This window comes from Peromyscus eremicus, chromosome 1 (assembly GCF_949786415.1).
Source record: "Peromyscus eremicus chromosome 1, PerEre_H2_v1, whole genome shotgun sequence".
Taxonomy (NCBI): Eukaryota; Metazoa; Chordata; class Mammalia; order Rodentia; family Cricetidae; genus Peromyscus; species Peromyscus eremicus.
In genome coordinates this window covers 75,889,901-75,906,507 of record NC_081416.1, presented here as the reverse complement: position 1 = coordinate 75,906,507, position 16,607 = coordinate 75,889,901, and the positions used below count along the sequence as shown (strand labels likewise).

Genomic DNA, 16,607 nt, shown 5'->3' with positions numbered 1-16,607 from the left:
GACGGGGTCTGGGAGGCAAGCATCGCTGTTTCAGTGGTGTACGCCAACTGACGTAAGCTGTGCTAGGCTTGTCATCTCACATTACACTTTTCCCTTGCCTGCTTTCTGTCCTGCTACTACAGATCCGAGGGGTGAAACTGACTTGCTCATCATTGCTTTTCCAGTGTTTAGAATAAGGCCCAGCTTTGCAGACATGTATAGTTGCAAAATGAATGGGGCAGCCCTAGCCATGTATCTTTTTTGTTTGTTTTTCTGAGACAGTTTCTCTGTGAAACAGTCCAGGCTGCCCTCGAACTCAGAGATCCTCCTGCCTCCCGAGTGCTGGGATTAAAGGAGTGCGCCTCCACCACCGGCTTCTCTCCAGGTATCTTGCCGGGGCCTGAAACCTTTGCCATGGGAGTTCAGAACCTTCCAGAATTCAGGAGGCTGAGGCTGGATCCGTGGATTTGAGGCTGTCATGCTACATTGTAAACGCTCAAAATCAAAACCTACCAAGATGACGTATTTGATAAAAAAGGACTTGTCACCAAGCCTAACTGACCTGAATTGGACCCCCAGAACCCACAGGGTGAACAGAGAGAAAACACACACAAGTCTAATTGAAAAAAATAAAATGCCTACTCTCCCCACACCAAGCTTGTTTCTAAGACTCCCTTGATTCCAAAAATAGCCTAACATGTTTCTTCCTGTTAACGGGGTCTCAGTTGTAACTCAGGATGGCCCAAAATTTGCAGAATATCTGTGCTGACCTTAACTCATAGCAAATCTTGTCTCAGCCTCCCAAGTGCTGTGATTACAGGTGTTATTCAACCACACCCAACATTAATTCCTATTGCCTGAACACATTTCTTCAAGGTGGCAGTGGCTCGGAAATTAACTTACTCAGTTGCAAAGCTAAAAATTTGGTTTGAACCAAGGCTCAAATGTGAACCCAAGAAAGGCAGGTTCTTTTACTTTCTGAAACCCAAAGCAACACAAAAACTCTGCAAGTTCACATTGGAAGTCTTTTGCTTCCTTAGTGTTTTGATGGAGGTTATTCATTTTAATCTTCCTGATCTCCACTTTTGCCCATCACACTCCACTTTGAAATGTCTTTTTCAGTCTTCTACTGTCCCTCAATTTTGAACATCAGTCTTTATGTGCCTTAAGATGTTTCCTAGTTGGGCTGTGGTGGCGCATGCCTTTAATCCCAGCACTCGGGAGGCAGAGGCAGGCAGATCTTTGAGTTTGAGTTCCAGGACAGGCTCCAAAGCTACAGAGAAACCTTGTCTTAAAAGTGCTGGTGATCGAACCAGGGCATTATGAATGCCAGGCAAGTGCTCAACCACTGAGCTATATGTCCCCAGCCTGGGCTTGGTTTTTGGCTATAGGAAATACATAAAGAGACTGCAGAAGCCATGTTTTAATACTCCTAAACTGTCCTATGCAGATCATCACTAAAACAGAAAAAGTGTAAAAAAAATTCCTTGAAAGGGAAACAGAACATAAAGGATCCAGACCAGGAAGGTGGGAGATTAAAGGAAACAATGGTTAAGACCCTGTGTAGACCCAGAATCTTCAGCAACTTTCAATTACTAGAGGTATGATGCGGCTGGAGAGATAGCTCAGCACTTGCTCTTCTAGAGGACCCGGATTCAATTTCCAGCACCTACATGGTGGCTTACAACCATAAGTAACTCGAGTTCAGGCCTGGCCACCAAGGGCATCAGGCACACACTATACACAAACACTCAGGTAGAACACACCATTAAGAAAATAAAAAAAAAAAAACAAAAAAACAAAACCCTACTCCCAACATTGGGTGGCAGGGATTCAAAGAACGTCCCACGGTTTGGTGCAGGGCCCTTGTTCTAGAATCAAGCAACACCAGCAGCTCAGAGGCTCCATTCTTAATCCTGAGTTTTACGGTTGTGTACCTATGGCTATGCGGGAGAGAATTCTTGATTCTTCAAAATGTTCCATGTTCCAAAGAAGCCTTAAGAGCTGTTGGTAATTCACTTCATGTTGCAATGGAAACAGCTACACAGTGCAGGGTAGAGAGAGACAGTAAATGCCTTGTTCCCACCAAGAAACTTTCATCTTGGGCAAGATAACAAAGCCTAAGTTAGCAATGAGGGCTGGGGGTGTAGCTCAGCGTCCTCGCCTACTATTCACAAAGCCTGGATTAGATCCTAGCATGGCTTAAACTAGGCACTGTACCCATGCCTATAACCCCAGCACTCAGGAGGTAAAGGCAGATGTCACCTTCAATTAGATGTGGTCAGAACATTTCACAATACTCTGCCTTTCTGAAAACTCCAGTCAAAAAATTTGCAGACCAACAAAGCCCTTCCTCCATCCTTTTAACTTCCCAGGAAGGAGGAACCCAAAACAAGGCTCTTTCCTCTTCTGAACTTAGCCACCTCCTCAGACTTCCCCTATACCCTACAAGACATGGACAACAGACTCCCCCTTAAATAGCTGTTTATTGGCAGTGGGCTGGAAGGGATGGCAGAATTAGCATTCACAGACGACACCACACACCAGTCACGAGGGCAGCAGAAGAGTGATGGGAAAGTGCCTGAAGGCCCCTCTTGAATAGCAAGTGGGTAGGCAGGGGGCTGGAGTGTCGATGGGGCAGCCTTAGGTCAACTCTGCTTAGTAGGCATGGTTAGAGATGAAGAGAGATTCACTGGCTGCGGCTCCAGACTGACCACTTGGGGTATACTTTCCTTGACAAGCGAGGCTGTTGGCCTAAAATGGAAGACAAGTCAGATGAGAGCTCTTCTCAGTGCAGCCTACCTGCCCAGGCACCTGCCCACACCTTCATGCTGCCTTACCAGGGCTCGCTTGATGTATTCCTCCTGGGCAGCCTTCAGGTTCTCCTTTTTCCCACCCCAGGCCTTCAGAGCAGAGGCCTGCAGGGCTCGGCCATAAGAGAAAGTCAAGGCCCATGGCTTCAGCAGTGGGCACTTGTTGATAGCATTGAGGTTGATGGACGCCTCTTCCTCACTCTGCCCTCCAGACAGGAAAGTGACCCCTGGAGAAACAAGGGCAGAAGGAAAGGGGTGGCTTTCATTAGAGATGCAGGGCAGGGAGGAGCGGCCAGAAGCTACCCTGGAAAGGAGTCCAATGTGATGACGTAGCCACTTCACCAAGCCAAGATGAGGGAGTGGGCCTCACCAGGGACAGCAGGGGGCACTGTGCGACGAAGCGCTGTGACAGTTGCCATGGCAATCTCCTCATTGGAAAACTTCTGGGTACAGGCATGGCCTGGGGTGACCATGTTGGGCTTCAGCAATGTGCCTTCCAGATAGACATGGTGGTCACTCAGAGCCTTGTAGACAGCAGCCAGTACCTGGAACATGGCAGGGTGATATGGTGGAGGACAAGGATTACCTCTGAGTGGGACCCAGTCCACCACATTGCCCTGGCCAGGTGGATCGGCAACCTACCTTCTCAGTTACATACTGACAGCGCTTTAGGTCATGGTCCCCATCAGGGAGGATTTCAGGCTCCACAATGGGTACAATGCCATTCTGTGGGGACAGGGTAGTGTGAGGACTCCTGACTGGGAACCTGGGAACCCCACCCACTGTTCTCCACCACCATTAGCCAAGATCTTATCTTGATGATAGTGAATCAAGGCTTCAAAGGCCTCAGCAGATTACTGGGGACAATATTCTCAGACTTGCCCACACACCCCCATTCCCATCACCACTTTGCAGAGTGGCCTCCAATGGTGAGCCTGATGCCTGGTGGGTATGGAGAACAGTTGCTCTGGGGGAGGTAGATATCCTGGCAGATGGACAGAAAGCTAGCCCACACTGGAACCAAATGATGTAGGAGATGGCCTATTGCGGCCCTGTAGTCCAGTCCCACCTGCTGGCAGATGCTGGCGTAACGGGCCAGAACATTGGCATTTTCCATGATGGCAAGGGCTGAGGGAGTATGTTCCCCAATCTTTAGCACACAACGCCACTTAGCAAAGTCAGCTCCATCCTTCTTATACTGGGCACAGCGTTCAGACAGCCCATCCAGCCCTGAAGAAGAGAAACAGTTAAGAGGGGCAGAGGCATGATCCTCCTCACTCCAGAACTGTGGTAAGCAGGTGAGGAAGGGAAGGAGGCAAATCACTTACCTTGGGTGGTGGTCTCACCATTGGTTCCTGCCAGGGGCACCACGCCTTTATCTACCTGCCAGAGTACAAGGCAGCAGCAATTCAGCTCTACTACTCTTCCCTCCGCCCAGCCCCAACTTTATCCCTCACCGCAGCCTCTCATGGCCTGCAAATATTCTTCTGAGTCCCATGAGGAAAGAAAGATACATGTATTATTTGAGAGGAATATTAATTAGACTAGAGGAGCTAGAGCTACCTCTCACTAAGCAAACCATTTTACTGCTTTGGACTTCAGTTTCTCAACTGTAAATGAGAAAAACTTCAGAATCATAGGGGGCTGTAGAGTTCGGCGATAGAGCACTTGCCTAGCATGCATAAGGACCCAGGCTTCCTCCCCAAACACTGACAAAAGAATGTGCTGAGTGCACCCCTTATGTCGGGAGCAAACCATACCAAAGTCTCTGGGCCTGCTAACCCAGCATTCAATCCCTACCCTATTTTTATCCCCCTAGATCCATCTCTAATCTCACACCCCAGGGCCCTTACCTTAATGCCCACAACACCGCCCTTGGACTTGATAACTTGGGGGAAGGGACGTCCATCATCGGCCTTCTGGTACAGTGTTTCGTGGAAGAGGATCACCCCCCCAATGCAGGGATTCACACGGTCATCAGCCGTCAGCAGCAGCTGGCGGTAGAAGCGCCTGTTCTCTTCGGTGTTCTCGGTGCCAATGGACTGCAGCCGCTTGGCAATGCTTCCTGAAGGGACAGTCATGTAGGAGGATAAGGGGATCAGCCTGCCACCTCCAACCCTGGGCCCTCCTCCCCCTTTCTCCTGCCTGTACCGCACCGGTGGACTCATCTGCAGCCAGGATGCCCTTGCCCGGAGCCACAATTCTATGAGCGATGTCAGCCAGCTCCTTCTTCTGCTCCGGGGTCAGTGCTGGGTATGGGTAGGGCATGGTGCCAGTGGTAGCGCGTTCCTGAGTGAAGCAGACAGTCAAGGACAAGTGGTTAGCTGGGCCATCCTAGAGTCTCCCTGGGCAAGACAGGACTCCTTCCTTGGAGGCCAGGGCAGGAGCCCCCACCTCCCCTGCCCCACTCCCTGAGGGTCCTGGGATACTTCCTGTCCCAGACCTCTCCCCTACACCCAACTTCCCTATACTAGACCTGCCTCTTCCTGTACCTTTCCTAACTCTGTCTGTTGCTGGGTGTTGCCCAGCTGAGAGTGGGGTTGCTCACTGGCAACTGGGGGAAAGGAAAAAGCCAGAGCCAGGGACAGGCGGGTCATGTTGAAGCTGGACCCATCTGGCCTGCGCGTTGCCATGGGTCACCTTGCCTAGAAACAAAATTGAATCGGGAGTATTTTAGAATATAAGGATATGAATAGGGCAGAGAGCCCAATACCCTCATCTGAAAGAGCAGAGAAAGAAATGGTCTGTGCTTGTAGCCACACAACAACCCAAAGGCTAGAGCTGAGGTAGAACCCAGATTTTCTGAGGTGGGGCGTCCCTTGTAATCTACCCAGGGCTGGCCCAGGCTTCAAGGACACCCCAAGGTCAGGCTTCTCCCTCCTGGATGGGGCGGGGAAGTGGAAGGAAAAGAGTATTAAGAAACATACAGAGCAATCAGAAACACAGAGAAAGGGCTACGGAGCCCAGGTGGAAGGGAAGCTTTGCTTCCATATTGCTCAAAGAGGAAAAGGTTTATAAGAGGCACGTGCCCCACCCCTTCCCTGAAAAGTGCTCCCGTCTGCTCGGCGGCAGCAGTTCCAGGCTCAGAATCAAGGTCACAAGATAAGGAAAGATAGTGAAGTGTTAATGGGCCACGGAGCGCGGCAGCTGAGGAGATTCCCCTCCTCCCGGGGACTCCCCCAGAAAGGAATCAAACTCCCCCACCCCATCGAGGAACGCTGAGGCAGTATACGAACTGACCCCCCACACACACCCATCGCTGCTTGGGATCCCTGAATAGGCAATGGGACCCTAATGTTTCCATAGGGGGGAGTCCTTGCAAAGATAAAAATAAAAGAGGGGTCTGGTGTTCCATCTCATCTTGCTTCCTCCTCCGCCATGACTCAGCGCACGAAGCTGCTGCGTGGCGCAGCTCACTGGCAGAGCTCAGGCTGGAGGGCAGGAGAACCCGGGCTGGGAGAGATCGTGGGGGTAGAGAAGGGAGAAACGAGGGGCCATGGGGATGGAGGTTCCGCGCTGCGGCCCTGCCCGCCACCGACCCAAGACCTAACCCCAAGGTCCCTTCCCCGCGCACGTGTCAAATGGCGCTCACCTGGCACAGGAGGGTGGATCTGCCGGGTACGGCGGTGGGTAAGCAAAAGGACTGAGGAGCGAACGATGCTACAGTCTCCAGAACCCCGTTCTGCGGTGCGTTCCAAAAGAACGCAGCCTATTCAGCTGAGGGGTGGGGGGGACGAGAGGCGGGGCCTCGGACATTTAAAGGCGCCGCTCCGCCCTCTGCAGGTTTTTTCCTTGCTGGGACACTAAGTGTCCAATTGCAGGCGGGCACTGTGCGCGGCACGGCCCCAAGATGCTACGATAGGAGGAGGCGCTGGGGAGGAGACAAGCGGCCAGAACCCGGTCCCTCCTCCGCTCCGCCAGGACGTGACTCGAGCCACATCCCGCTGGCCACCAGGGTCCTCCCTCCCCCAGCTCCCGCCTGGCGCGCGCGCGAGCATCGTGACTCAGCCGGAATGTGGGCTGGCGAGGGGGTGGGGGTGTCAGCGAGATGATGGCTGGCCTCCCCTCCTAGACCCCTGGCTTCCGGCCTGCGCAAAGGCAGCCTGACGTCACTGAAAAGAACCCAGACGTTCCGCGCCTTCCTGCCTCGTTCAGCGCATGGCTACCGGGCTCAGCCGATCCCTCCCCGCCTGAGCACCCACAAGGATCGGGAGAGGGCGACGCAGCTAGCAGGGTACGCAGGCAAAGCCTCCTCGGACCAGCGCGCCAGCCACATCGCAGAAGAGTGGCCTAGCCTGGTCCGGGCTAGACTAGCAGATTGGTTGGAGTCACCACCCGCTACACCTAAACACCATCTTTGAGGAAATGATCCGCAGGGGCTGGCTCAAGCCGGACTCGTCTTCCCCAAACCTGATTTCCTTCTCCAAAATAAAAATCCGTCTCCAACACCGAGCGGCAATGGCGCACCCCTTTAATCCCAGCACTCGGGAGGTAGAGGCAGGCGGATATCTGTGAGTTCGAGGCCAGTCTGGGCTTCAAAGCTACACAGAGAAACCCTGTCTCGAAAACACACACACACACACACACACACACACACACACACACAAAATCCGTCTCCGAGCTTTCTGCCACCCACTTACAGCAGAGCATCCACTTCCCAATCTGCAACCCCCTCCCTACCCTGGGATAGGGCTAGCGGCCCACCTGTGGCGCTGTGAAAGAAGCCCGCAGAGCCTGGTCAGCGGCGAGTGAGCCCAGCAGCCCTGGGCTGGGTTATAAGGCAGCGCTTATCCTCCACCCCTCCCCTACACACCCCCGCACCAGTGTCCCTTCTCCGTAACCCCTGCCCTTTTCCCACCACGAATCCCGCGGCAGGGACCTATATTTAGGGAAACCTGAGGCTCCTGACATTCATGCCAGCTTGAGGCCCCTGAGTCGGGGAAGAAAGAAAGCTTCGGTTTGCCTGGAGAGGAGGAGGTGCCCCTGCCCACTCACCGGTCTTTAGAGGAAACTCTTCCTTGAAAATACAGTGATCAAGAGAAATCAATCTCGAGTCTGGGATCTATAAGGCAGAGCAAGAAGTAAAGGAAGATTGGTGGGGTGTCTCTGGATGTTGCCTCCCACTGACTCCTCTGGCCCCCTTCCTCCCTTGACTCTGGGCCTGTTGGTGGCTGTACTTTTTCTTTTTCTTTTTTTTTTTTTTTTAAAGGAGCAAATACAGGCAGGATACTCACCTCTTACACTAACAGGGAGTCTACAGACAGGGTGTGCCGGCCATCCCTACATCTTGATATTCCTGGTAGGCAGAGCCCTCCCATACTGTTGCCAAGGTGAGCAATGTCCTGCATCCTCATCTTCAAGTATATCGTTTACCAGGGGACGGAGGGGGTGATGATGGCCGGGGCACTGCCAGAACACCAGCCCCTTTTCTTTCCAGCCCTCCAAAGGGGTCGAAATTCAGCTGTCCAAGGGCTGTCAGAATCCTGTCCTGCAGGGAACCAGGCCCTCCACTCAAGGCTCCCAGGTAGTTAGGCTGGGCCCGCCAGCTGAAGTTCCAGGGGCCTAGTAGTGGTGTCCTGAGGGCCATTATAGAGGGGGCTCTAGGGGCAGGCCACTCCCCAAAGAACAAGCCCCCCACCCCCATCCTTCATCTGAGCTTGATCTCGAAACAGAGGCAGTTGAGGCTCTGGCAGTCCGGAAGCTGGCAGGCACAGGCACAGTCACACAACGGGCAGCATTGAGGGCATCGAGGCGCCCAGCCCTGAGGGAGAAGAGAAGGGTGAATACCAGGACTTCCCTCCAATTGGAGAAGTGAACAGAGGGCCTGGGGTGGTCCCTCTGCCCAGTGGAACAGAGGGTTCCAACCACCATTTCTGGAAACAAAGCCCTTCTCCATGTTGAGAATTCAGCAGTGATGTGGTACTCTAGCCTACCTCAGTAGCCCCCAAGCTCCAGTACTCAGGGGCTCTGTGGTGTGAGCAGAGTGAACCAGTGAAGAACTAGCCTTAAGTCTGGTTAGAATTGGGGTGTCAGTGTCCGGCTCAAAGACAGTTCTGCTCTACTCTCCGAGCCCCGTGCAACCCAGAGGAAGTCAAGACAGAGAGCACGTTTCGATCGATCCTTGTGAAGATAACTCCTCGGTTCTGAATGCTTTGCTGGCATCAAGCCAAACTGCAAGATGTCCTCCTTCCTTCTTTTCTTTATGAGACAGGTACTTACTTGGTGTATAGCTCAGGCTAATCTGGAACTATGAAACCAAGGCTGGCCTCAAAAATCATGACAATCCCCTTGCTTCAGCCTCCCAAGAACTTGGGGTTTCTGTTGTTCTTTGTTTTGAGACAGGGTTTCACTGTGTGGCCTGGCTACACTGGAGCTCATTCGATTCCTAGTGTAAAGGCAGGTGGATCTCTGTGAGTCTGAGGCCAGCCTGATCTACATATTGAGTTCTAGGACAGCCAGGGCTACAAAACAGCGCAACGCAGTTCTCAACCTTCCTAATGCTGTGAGCCTTTTTTTTTTTTTTTTTTTTTTTTTTTTTGGTTTTTTGAAACAGGGTTTCTCTGTGCAGCTTTGGAGCCTTTCCTGGATCTCACTCTGTAGCCCAGGCTAGCCTCGAGCTCACAGAGATCCGCCTGCCTCTGCCTCCCGAGTGCTGGGATTAAAGGCATTCACCACCGCTGTCCGGCTTAATGCTGTAACCCTTTAATACAGTTTCTCGTGCTGTGCCCCAACCCACAAAACTATTTTTGTTGCTACTTCATAACCAATTTTACCACTGTTATGAATCGTAATATAAACGTGTTTTCCGATGGTCTTAGGCGACCCCTGTGAAAGAACTGTGTGACCACCAAGGGGTCACGACCCACAGGTTGAGAACCACTGACATAGGGAGATCCTGTCTCAAAAAAGAAATCAAACAATACAAAACCCAACTTTCTAAGCCAGGTATGGTGGCTTGAGCCTGTAATCCCAGCACTTGGGGGACAGGAAGGCAGGAAGAGAAGTTCAAGTCCGCCCGAGCTACATGAGACCTTGTTTCTAAACGACAAACCAACAAACAAAAATAAAATAAAAGAGACTAGAGCGATGGTTCAGCAGTTAAGAACACTTTCTTGAGTTCAATTCTCAGCACCTACATAGTGGCTCGGAACCATTGTAACTCCAGATCCCAAGTTCCAGGGGATCTGACACCTTCTTCTGACTTCCTCAGGCACACATATGGTGGGTGGATCATTTTCCTCAGGCAAAGTGCTCATAGAGAAAAATAAAATAAATCTAAAGAAAAAAAAAGTTTTTTTTCCCCTCAGTGCTGAGAACTCAGGACCTCATGAACACTAGGCAAGCACTCTACTATTGAACTCCCCTGAATGGGGAGGAGGGCTCTTTACAAAAATGTAATGGAGGCTCACAGTGATTTGCCCAAAGGGATACAACCAGAGAGAGGAACTGGCTTGAACTAGAGTTAGTTTCCCCAGGTCTGGGTTTCCCTTGTGCCCACTTTCCCAAGGCCAGGAATGTCAGCTTCATTCTAAAGCTTCAAAGGCAAGAACAGTTGGTCTCAAGTTCTTTACTTGGTGAGAGGACTCACGCTCAGCAGGTGTCTGAGCCCCAGATAAATGCTGAAGTATAAATTAAGCCAAGCATATCACTTTGCCCTTTTAGGCAAAGGCAGAAGGGGGCCTCTCAACTGCAGGAAAGATGTCTGTCTCATGGACATAATGTCCTGAGAGACAGGAAGGGACATTCAACACTCCAACCCACAGCTCCTCTAGCCTGGGACAGGGATGTTCTGCAACTGCCCCAGGCATGGATGGGAGGCAGGCCAAGGAGCTGGAGTGGACACACCCAGAGTGGCTGTGTGACAGAAGACAGGCTCCTTGAGGCCACGAGCAGAGCTAATGACAGCCACAGTTGGATCAGAAACCGGGCCAAGCCAGGAATAGGGAAATGACCTTTCCAACAGCTGAGGTTTCGGGGTACGGTGTCAGATGACCAGTGAGATCAGCTGTCAGCAGAGGCTCCAGCAGGGAGGAGACCAGCCAGCTCCAGGGAAAGGGGTCTAAACTGGACTGTGTAACCGGCAACAGGGGGCGAAGGCCGTAGGCATAATGGTGGAAGGGAGAGAAGTGGTTTCTCCGTGTGAAGAGTGGTTTGGGCATCTCTGGGGATGAAGCTGGGTCTGTGGGTTTCCAGAGGACCACACCATCGTGCTGTGTACAGAGCCACTGGCCAGAACACTTCACTGCCCTTACCACAGAAAAGAGGGTATTAAAAGCATCTCTTGGCTCTGTTTGTGCAAGGGTTTAGTCCAGCCATTAATAACTGGCTAATGGATTTCTTGACTCTCACAAGCAAAGGTTTCTGGAAGAACTCTACTGTTTAAGTATAAATAAGGACTCTGCAGCCTGTTAACTCCTGAGTTCTTGGGTGGGGTTTACCTTTTGGACTTTGGGAGGGCCAGACATTTTTACCGGCTAGTTAGTGTTCAAGCACTAGAGTAATAAGACCTAGGTGTGAATTCTGCTTGGCTAAACTACATTCTGAGCCTCTGTTTCCTGTCTCTGACACAGTCATAGCACTGACTTTTCAGCGTCAGTGGACGGAAACGAGACCCTGAGAGAGTGCTCAGTGGAGCCGGCCACACTTGTCATCACAGTCTGGTTTTGCTCTGTAGTTTGTTTGTGTGAGAGAGTGTCTCACTATGTAGCTCTGGCTGGCCTGGAACTCACTATGTAGCCCAGGCTGTCCTCCAACTCACAGAGATCCACCTGCTTCTCCCTCCTGAGTGCTGGAATCAAAGGTGTGTGTTACTATGCCCGGCTTTAGTGGCAGTTCTTAATTCTAATGTGCGTCAGAATTACAAAGTCTTGTTAAAAAGCACCAACTACAATCCCACCCCAGACCCACTGGCGAAAGGCCTTGGAGGGCTGCCACGTGAGGCTCCCACTTATTTCTGATCATCTAGAACTGGCTACTCATTTGTCTCTGCCCTTCACCACAACTTGAGTCCTGGGAGCACAGGGATACTGTCTGGCTTATTTTTGCTGAGCCCCCAGGGTCAGCACAAAGCCTCACACAGTGGCTCTGTGTGTACTGTACACATGAGGTAGGGAAGAAATGGAGGAACTCCATCCTCCTAACAAAGTAGTTCAGTAAGCAGGTCTCTCCTACAGAGAGGAAGGAAACCTTGGGGTTGTGGTCTGGCTGGCACATCTGTCTGACCCCAGGCAAGTGAGTCACTCAATCTTTTGTGAGCCTCAGTATCTACACTTGCCAAACGGACAAGCCCTGTAACCTTCTGGCTGACATTGTTACCCTAAGGAACCCGGAGAACAGAGGGACTTCACTGTACTTTGAGGAAAGACAGATCAAGGACAGGACAAGCTTGCCCTAGCCTTGGTCACTCTACATCTCTTCCTGTATCCAGCAGAAACTGGACAGGATCTGATCCACAGGTTCGGAAGCCCTGGACCAACAGGTGGGAGACTCTGTCTTCTCACAGCCAACCTCAGCTCATCATTGTTGCTGAGAAGCTGGATCCCTGACTTGTCACTCGATGTGGACAGATAAGGAAGAAGACAGGGTTGTCAGGACCATGAATCATCCTGTAACTCCTTCAGATAGGCGTTCTTAGAACCTAAGGCCCCCTTTTCCCCTCTCCCACTGGGAGCCCACCCCTGTCTGACTAGGGAACCAGAGCGGCCTATTTGAAAGACAGCTAGCTGCTTTCCCGCACTGTGAAGCCACAGCTGGCCTGGAACTTGCTATGCAGACCGGACTACCCTTGAACTGGCACTTGTCTCTGCTTCCTGAGGCTAGGACTGAAGGTCTACAATGCCAATGCCTGGCCCTACTTACTGCAATTATCTTGCAACCTAGATTTAAATTTCTCTATTTTAAATTTATCCTGTATGTGTGGGTGTTTTGGTTGCGTGGATGGCTGAGCACTACTTGTATGACTGGAGAACAGAAGAGAGCTTCAGACCCCTTGGACCTGGCAATACAAACAGTTCTGAGTCTGAATGTGGGTGCTGGGACTCAAACCCGGGTCCTTTGGAAGAGCGGCCAGTAATCTTAACTGCTGGGCCATCTCTCCAGCCCTCATACTTATTTTTTGAGATAGGGCAGTTTGCCCATACTGGCCTTGAACTTCTGATGTAGCTTTACCTTGAACTTCTGATTTCTTTTTTGAGATTTTATTTTTATTTCATGTGTATGAGTGTTTTGATGCATGCCTGTTGCCTATGGACCAGAAGAAGGCATCCATACCTAGTTTATGCGGTGCTGGGAATCAACCCAGTGCCTCCTGCATTCTAGGCAAACACTCTACACCAACTCAACTAAATCTCCAACCCTCATAATTTATTTTGAAACTCAAAACATCTGCCAGGGATTTGTAGCAAGTACAATCAATCCAAGTTATGAATTTGCTTCGGCTCAGTCTGTTACCCCCCCGCTCTGCTAAGGAAGGTCATCACTCCAAGGACAAGAACTCTGTTGTCTAAATCTCTGAACCCAAAATAGTCCCTGTCCAAGAAAGTGGTCGATCACACTGGACATTTTTAAACCCACAAATGTAAAAATTGTCTTCTGTGGGTCAGCTTCTCCCCCGAGGATCCTACTACGACTTAAACTGAGCAGTTTGCTAGCCGAGGCTTTTTTGTGTAACACTGGGGAAGCCACAACCATCCCGAGGCTCTCTTACCCCTCTGCAAGGGGGGCAGAATAACATGTATATAGCGCCATGCTCAGGCATGGACACATGGCCAAGGTGCGATGTCCAGCTGAAATGGTCCTGGTGAGGCACACTGTGTGTGGGCTCCACCTTTGCCAGGGAGGCAGTAATGCACGGGAGTAACCCACGCATGAGGGTAACGCACACCCAAGACAACTGTGCAGACCTGATCTAGACACTGCTCCTTCCCATCTCTGCTCCCCGCCTCCCCTTGTTTCTTATGACTCTAGCCAAGTGCTCGACCACGCTGCCTCTCTACATGAGTAGTTTGTAGACAATATTTTTTGTAATAAAAATGTAGGGTTTTTTTTTTTTAATTACAAAACCCACTTGTAATCCCAGCACTAGGGAGGCAGAGGCAGGAGGATCTCTGTGAGTTTGAGGCCAGCCTAGTTTACACAGCAAGTCCCAGGCCAGCCAGGGCTACATAGTGAGACCCTGTCTCAAAAAATCAAAACAGAACAACCACCAAGCCAGCAAAAATCCAGCTTGCTTAATAATTAATGTGATTTAATTTAAGAAGTAATTAAGCTTCCCACCATCTTGGCACCTATGAAGTCCTGCTGGGAACGGGACCTCTAAAAGGCAAACACGTCTGAAAGGCTTCTCCAGGGCCATTTTTGCTGGCTGGAAGCGAGGTCTCCCGAACCAAAGAGAGCACATGGCTCTTCTTAAGACTGAGGTGGTTATGGCTGAGATAAAACTGGATTCTACTTGGGCAAGAGACGTGTTTATGTGTATAAACAAGGCTAACACATTGACTCCTAGGGGCAAACTGAAAATCCAGAGTCAGCTGGGGAAGGCAACTTAGACCCATGGAAGCAGTGGCAGGGTCCGTGCCAGAGCCCAAAGCGACCTTCCTGCAAAGGCCAAGGTCAGAGAATCCTCTCAAAAATTTAAACTAACCAAAAGGAAATAAATAAAAACGAAAAAAATTTTACAGTTAAACCAGGCAGTTGTGTCGCACACCGACCGACAGCCTCAGTACTGGGGGACAGAAGCAAGAGGGCCAGGAGTTTAAGGCCAGCCTCATACGCAAGGCCCTGCTGAAACAAAAATTTAAAAATTAAGTAATGTTAAATCTAAATCAATCCTCAGCTCTCAGAGTGAAAACAGTACAATGAATACAAGAGTGCTGTTCTCTGGAGTAAAACACCACCCAGTGAACAGAGATCAAAGCTGGGTCCTGGTCCACACTAGGCAGGCACTCTACTTACAGCCCTGTTTTCTTTTAACTGCCGTGTTCAGAAGTCCTGATTATGTACTGGGCATGTCACACAAACCATCCTTCTCCAGCAGTCACTCTATTTTCTTTTCTTTCAAGTACCATTCATCATCACCAGAAACAATCTGATACGCTGCTATGTTGCTTTTAGCTGTCTGCCTATGACTCAGTACCTGGCCTAGGGTTAGAGCTCAGTAATAAATGTGCTGAACAAAGAAAATGAAGGCCCGGACCATACCCAGATGAGAGGGAGCTGTGTGGGTGAAGAACAGAACTCACTTCGCTGGGATGAGGGCAGCAGGCATCCAGGTAGTGGGCTGGACTGGGCAGAGGGAAGTCACAGGCTTCTGCGCAGCTCCAGCAACAGTCTTGGGTCTCTGAGGCAGTTTGTTTCCTGCATGGGAAGCTGCAGTCTGTGCAGCAGCCCTGAGCCTAGGAGATGACAAGACTCAGGATCTGGGCCAGCCGGCAGGGAGGGACAGACAACTCTCTCTTTACTTTCTGGAGTGGGGTAAGGGAAGGATTAACTGGAGTCAAGGGGCAAGATTCCCCTGGTCCCATGAAAAGGACAGATGCTCTGACTGAACGGTAAAGGTGTCCCAAGACAAACGCTTGCAAGTGAGGGGACATACTAATCTCCCGGGTCCCGAGGCCTACCCTTTCTTCCCCTCCAGGCTCCTCACCAGCAGGCAGTGCCTAGCCAGCAGCACCAGGCCCAGCAGCACCAAGTACACGCCCACGGCGATGAAGACGATAGCTGGGATGGGGAGCAGCAGGGAAGGGCTGCTGATGGAAGCTGAGGCGGGATCCCACGGGCCAGAAGAGGCCTGGACAGGCACAGAGGAAGGGGGAAAGGGAGGTGGGGCAAGAGCTGGACAGGATGCCAGGAGGGGCACAGCACAAGGTCAGAGGTCAATAGGGTGCCACCCTGACTGGCCGCCACTTTGTCCCTCTGCCATCCTCCTTTTATTACCAAGTATCGGCTGTCAATTTAGAATTAGCTGCGAAATACTGCCCTTCTTTCCAGAATACTTCTCTGCACAGATTTTTGTTATCTGACTCCAGTCTGACAAACTTCCCATCCCTCAGCCCTCATCACTGGTCCCTCTTCCGACTTGTTTCTTTCCACATCAGCTGCCCTGGTATCTCCACCCACGGCTCCCTACAACTGCTTATTTCAGGGACCAAGCTCCCCCACCCTAGCCCTAGCTACTCCCTCCCCCGCCCCATACCCTGCCATCACAATGAGGTCTAAGCAGTTCCCGAGGCTCCATCCTCTCCCTGGCCCCTAGGCCTCTGCCTGTATCGCTTGCTGTCTCGTTGTTAGTACACTGTCTTGCTAGGAAGCCCCAAAACGTGCCTCCTCACGGGAAGTGAATCCCGGGCACTGTCTCACAGCTCCTGTCCAGAAGAGTTTTTATTGGATCGAAGGTCCCCTCCCCAGCACATAACACTGGACTCACGTCCATGGGGAAGGGCAACACAAGTCCGTCCAGGAGCTGCAGAAGAGAGAAGATTCTGGGCTCAAAGATCGAGTACCCTTAGGCTGGGGTACCCAATCTCCTCTCTCTTCCCGCGAGGGAAACCTGAGGCCCACGGACGACGGCTGGACAGGCGGGGGTCTCGGGGTCCAGCGCCTTCCCCTCCGGCCTGGCCACGGTCCCTCAGGCCACGCGGCCACAGCACCTACACCGCCTACACCCCAGGGCCGCGGGCAGTTTACAGATCCCGCGCCGCCTTGGGTCCGAACCGCCAAGGCGCCAGCACCGCCCAGGAGCTTGGCGCTGCTTCTTGCCGTTGCCATGGGGACCGCAGTGCTGCCTCTACGGCGGCCGCAGAGACCCAAACTCTCCAT

The 16,607-nt window shown here is 51.6% G+C and overlaps 2 protein-coding genes across 7 annotated transcripts; both read right to left on the bottom strand.

Moving 5' to 3' along the window:
* Positions 1–2,446: 2,446 nt before the first annotated feature.
* Aldoa (aldolase, fructose-bisphosphate A) lies at positions 2,447–8,151 on the bottom strand. Of its 6 annotated transcripts, none has more exons than XM_059266742.1 (11): positions 8,027–8,151; positions 7,788–7,854; positions 5,285–5,437; positions 4,949–5,081; positions 4,646–4,857; positions 4,121–4,175; positions 3,862–4,022; positions 3,435–3,518; positions 3,163–3,337; positions 2,820–3,019; positions 2,447–2,733 (listed from the first exon to the last, which is right to left on the bottom strand). In XM_059266742.1, exons 3-11 carry the CDS (start codon positions 5,423–5,425, stop codon positions 2,638–2,640), a joined length of 1,257 nt encoding a protein of 418 aa, XP_059122725.1. In that variant the 5' UTR covers positions 5,426–5,437; positions 7,788–7,854; positions 8,027–8,151; the 3' UTR covers positions 2,447–2,637. The 6 variants fall into 6 exon arrangements, with proteins under 6 accessions (XP_059122725.1, XP_059122723.1, XP_059122736.1 ...); XM_059266740.1 differs by lacking the exons at positions 7,788–7,854; positions 8,027–8,151 and adding exons at positions 6,046–6,245; positions 6,385–6,543; XM_059266753.1 differs by lacking the exon at positions 5,285–5,437 and having other exon boundaries at positions 8,027–8,150.
* A 30-nt stretch (positions 8,152–8,181) lies between these two features.
* Positions 8,182–16,607, bottom strand: LOC131906995 (uncharacterized). The gene is made up of 6 exons (XM_059257922.1): positions 16,476–16,607; positions 16,339–16,402; positions 16,216–16,251; positions 15,436–15,623; positions 15,032–15,184; positions 8,182–8,553 (listed from the first exon to the last, which is right to left on the bottom strand). Exons 1-6 carry the CDS (start codon positions 16,605–16,607, stop codon positions 8,440–8,442), a joined length of 687 nt encoding a protein of 228 aa, XP_059113905.1. The 3' UTR covers positions 8,182–8,439.

Excerpts from the sequence above, each read along its gene's own strand:
- Aldoa (XM_059266742.1), bottom strand. The coding sequence starts at position 5,425 with ATGGCAACGCGCAGGCCAGATGGGTCCAGCTTCAACATGACCCGCCTG. Across the intron at positions 5,082-5,284 it reads AACAGACAGAGTTAGGAAAG|GAACGCGCTACCACTGGCAC; the intron begins GTACAGGAAGAG and ends TGCTTCACTCAG. Across the intron at positions 4,858-4,948 it reads GGCTGCAGATGAGTCCACCG|GAAGCATTGCCAAGCGGCTG; the intron begins GTGCGGTACAGG and ends CTGTCCCTTCAG.
- LOC131906995 (XM_059257922.1), bottom strand. The coding sequence starts at position 16,607 with ATGGAGAGTTTGGGTCTCTGCGGCCGCCGTAGAGGCAGCACTGCGGTC. Across the intron at positions 16,403-16,475 it reads CCCAAGGCGGCGCGGGATCT|GCCGGAGGGGAAGGCGCTGG; the intron begins GTAAACTGCCCG and ends GACCGTGGCCAG. Across the intron at positions 8,554-15,031 it reads GCTGCCCTCATCCCAGCGAA|GGCTGGGCGCCTCGATGCCC; the intron begins GTGAGTTCTGTT and ends CTTCTCCCTCAG.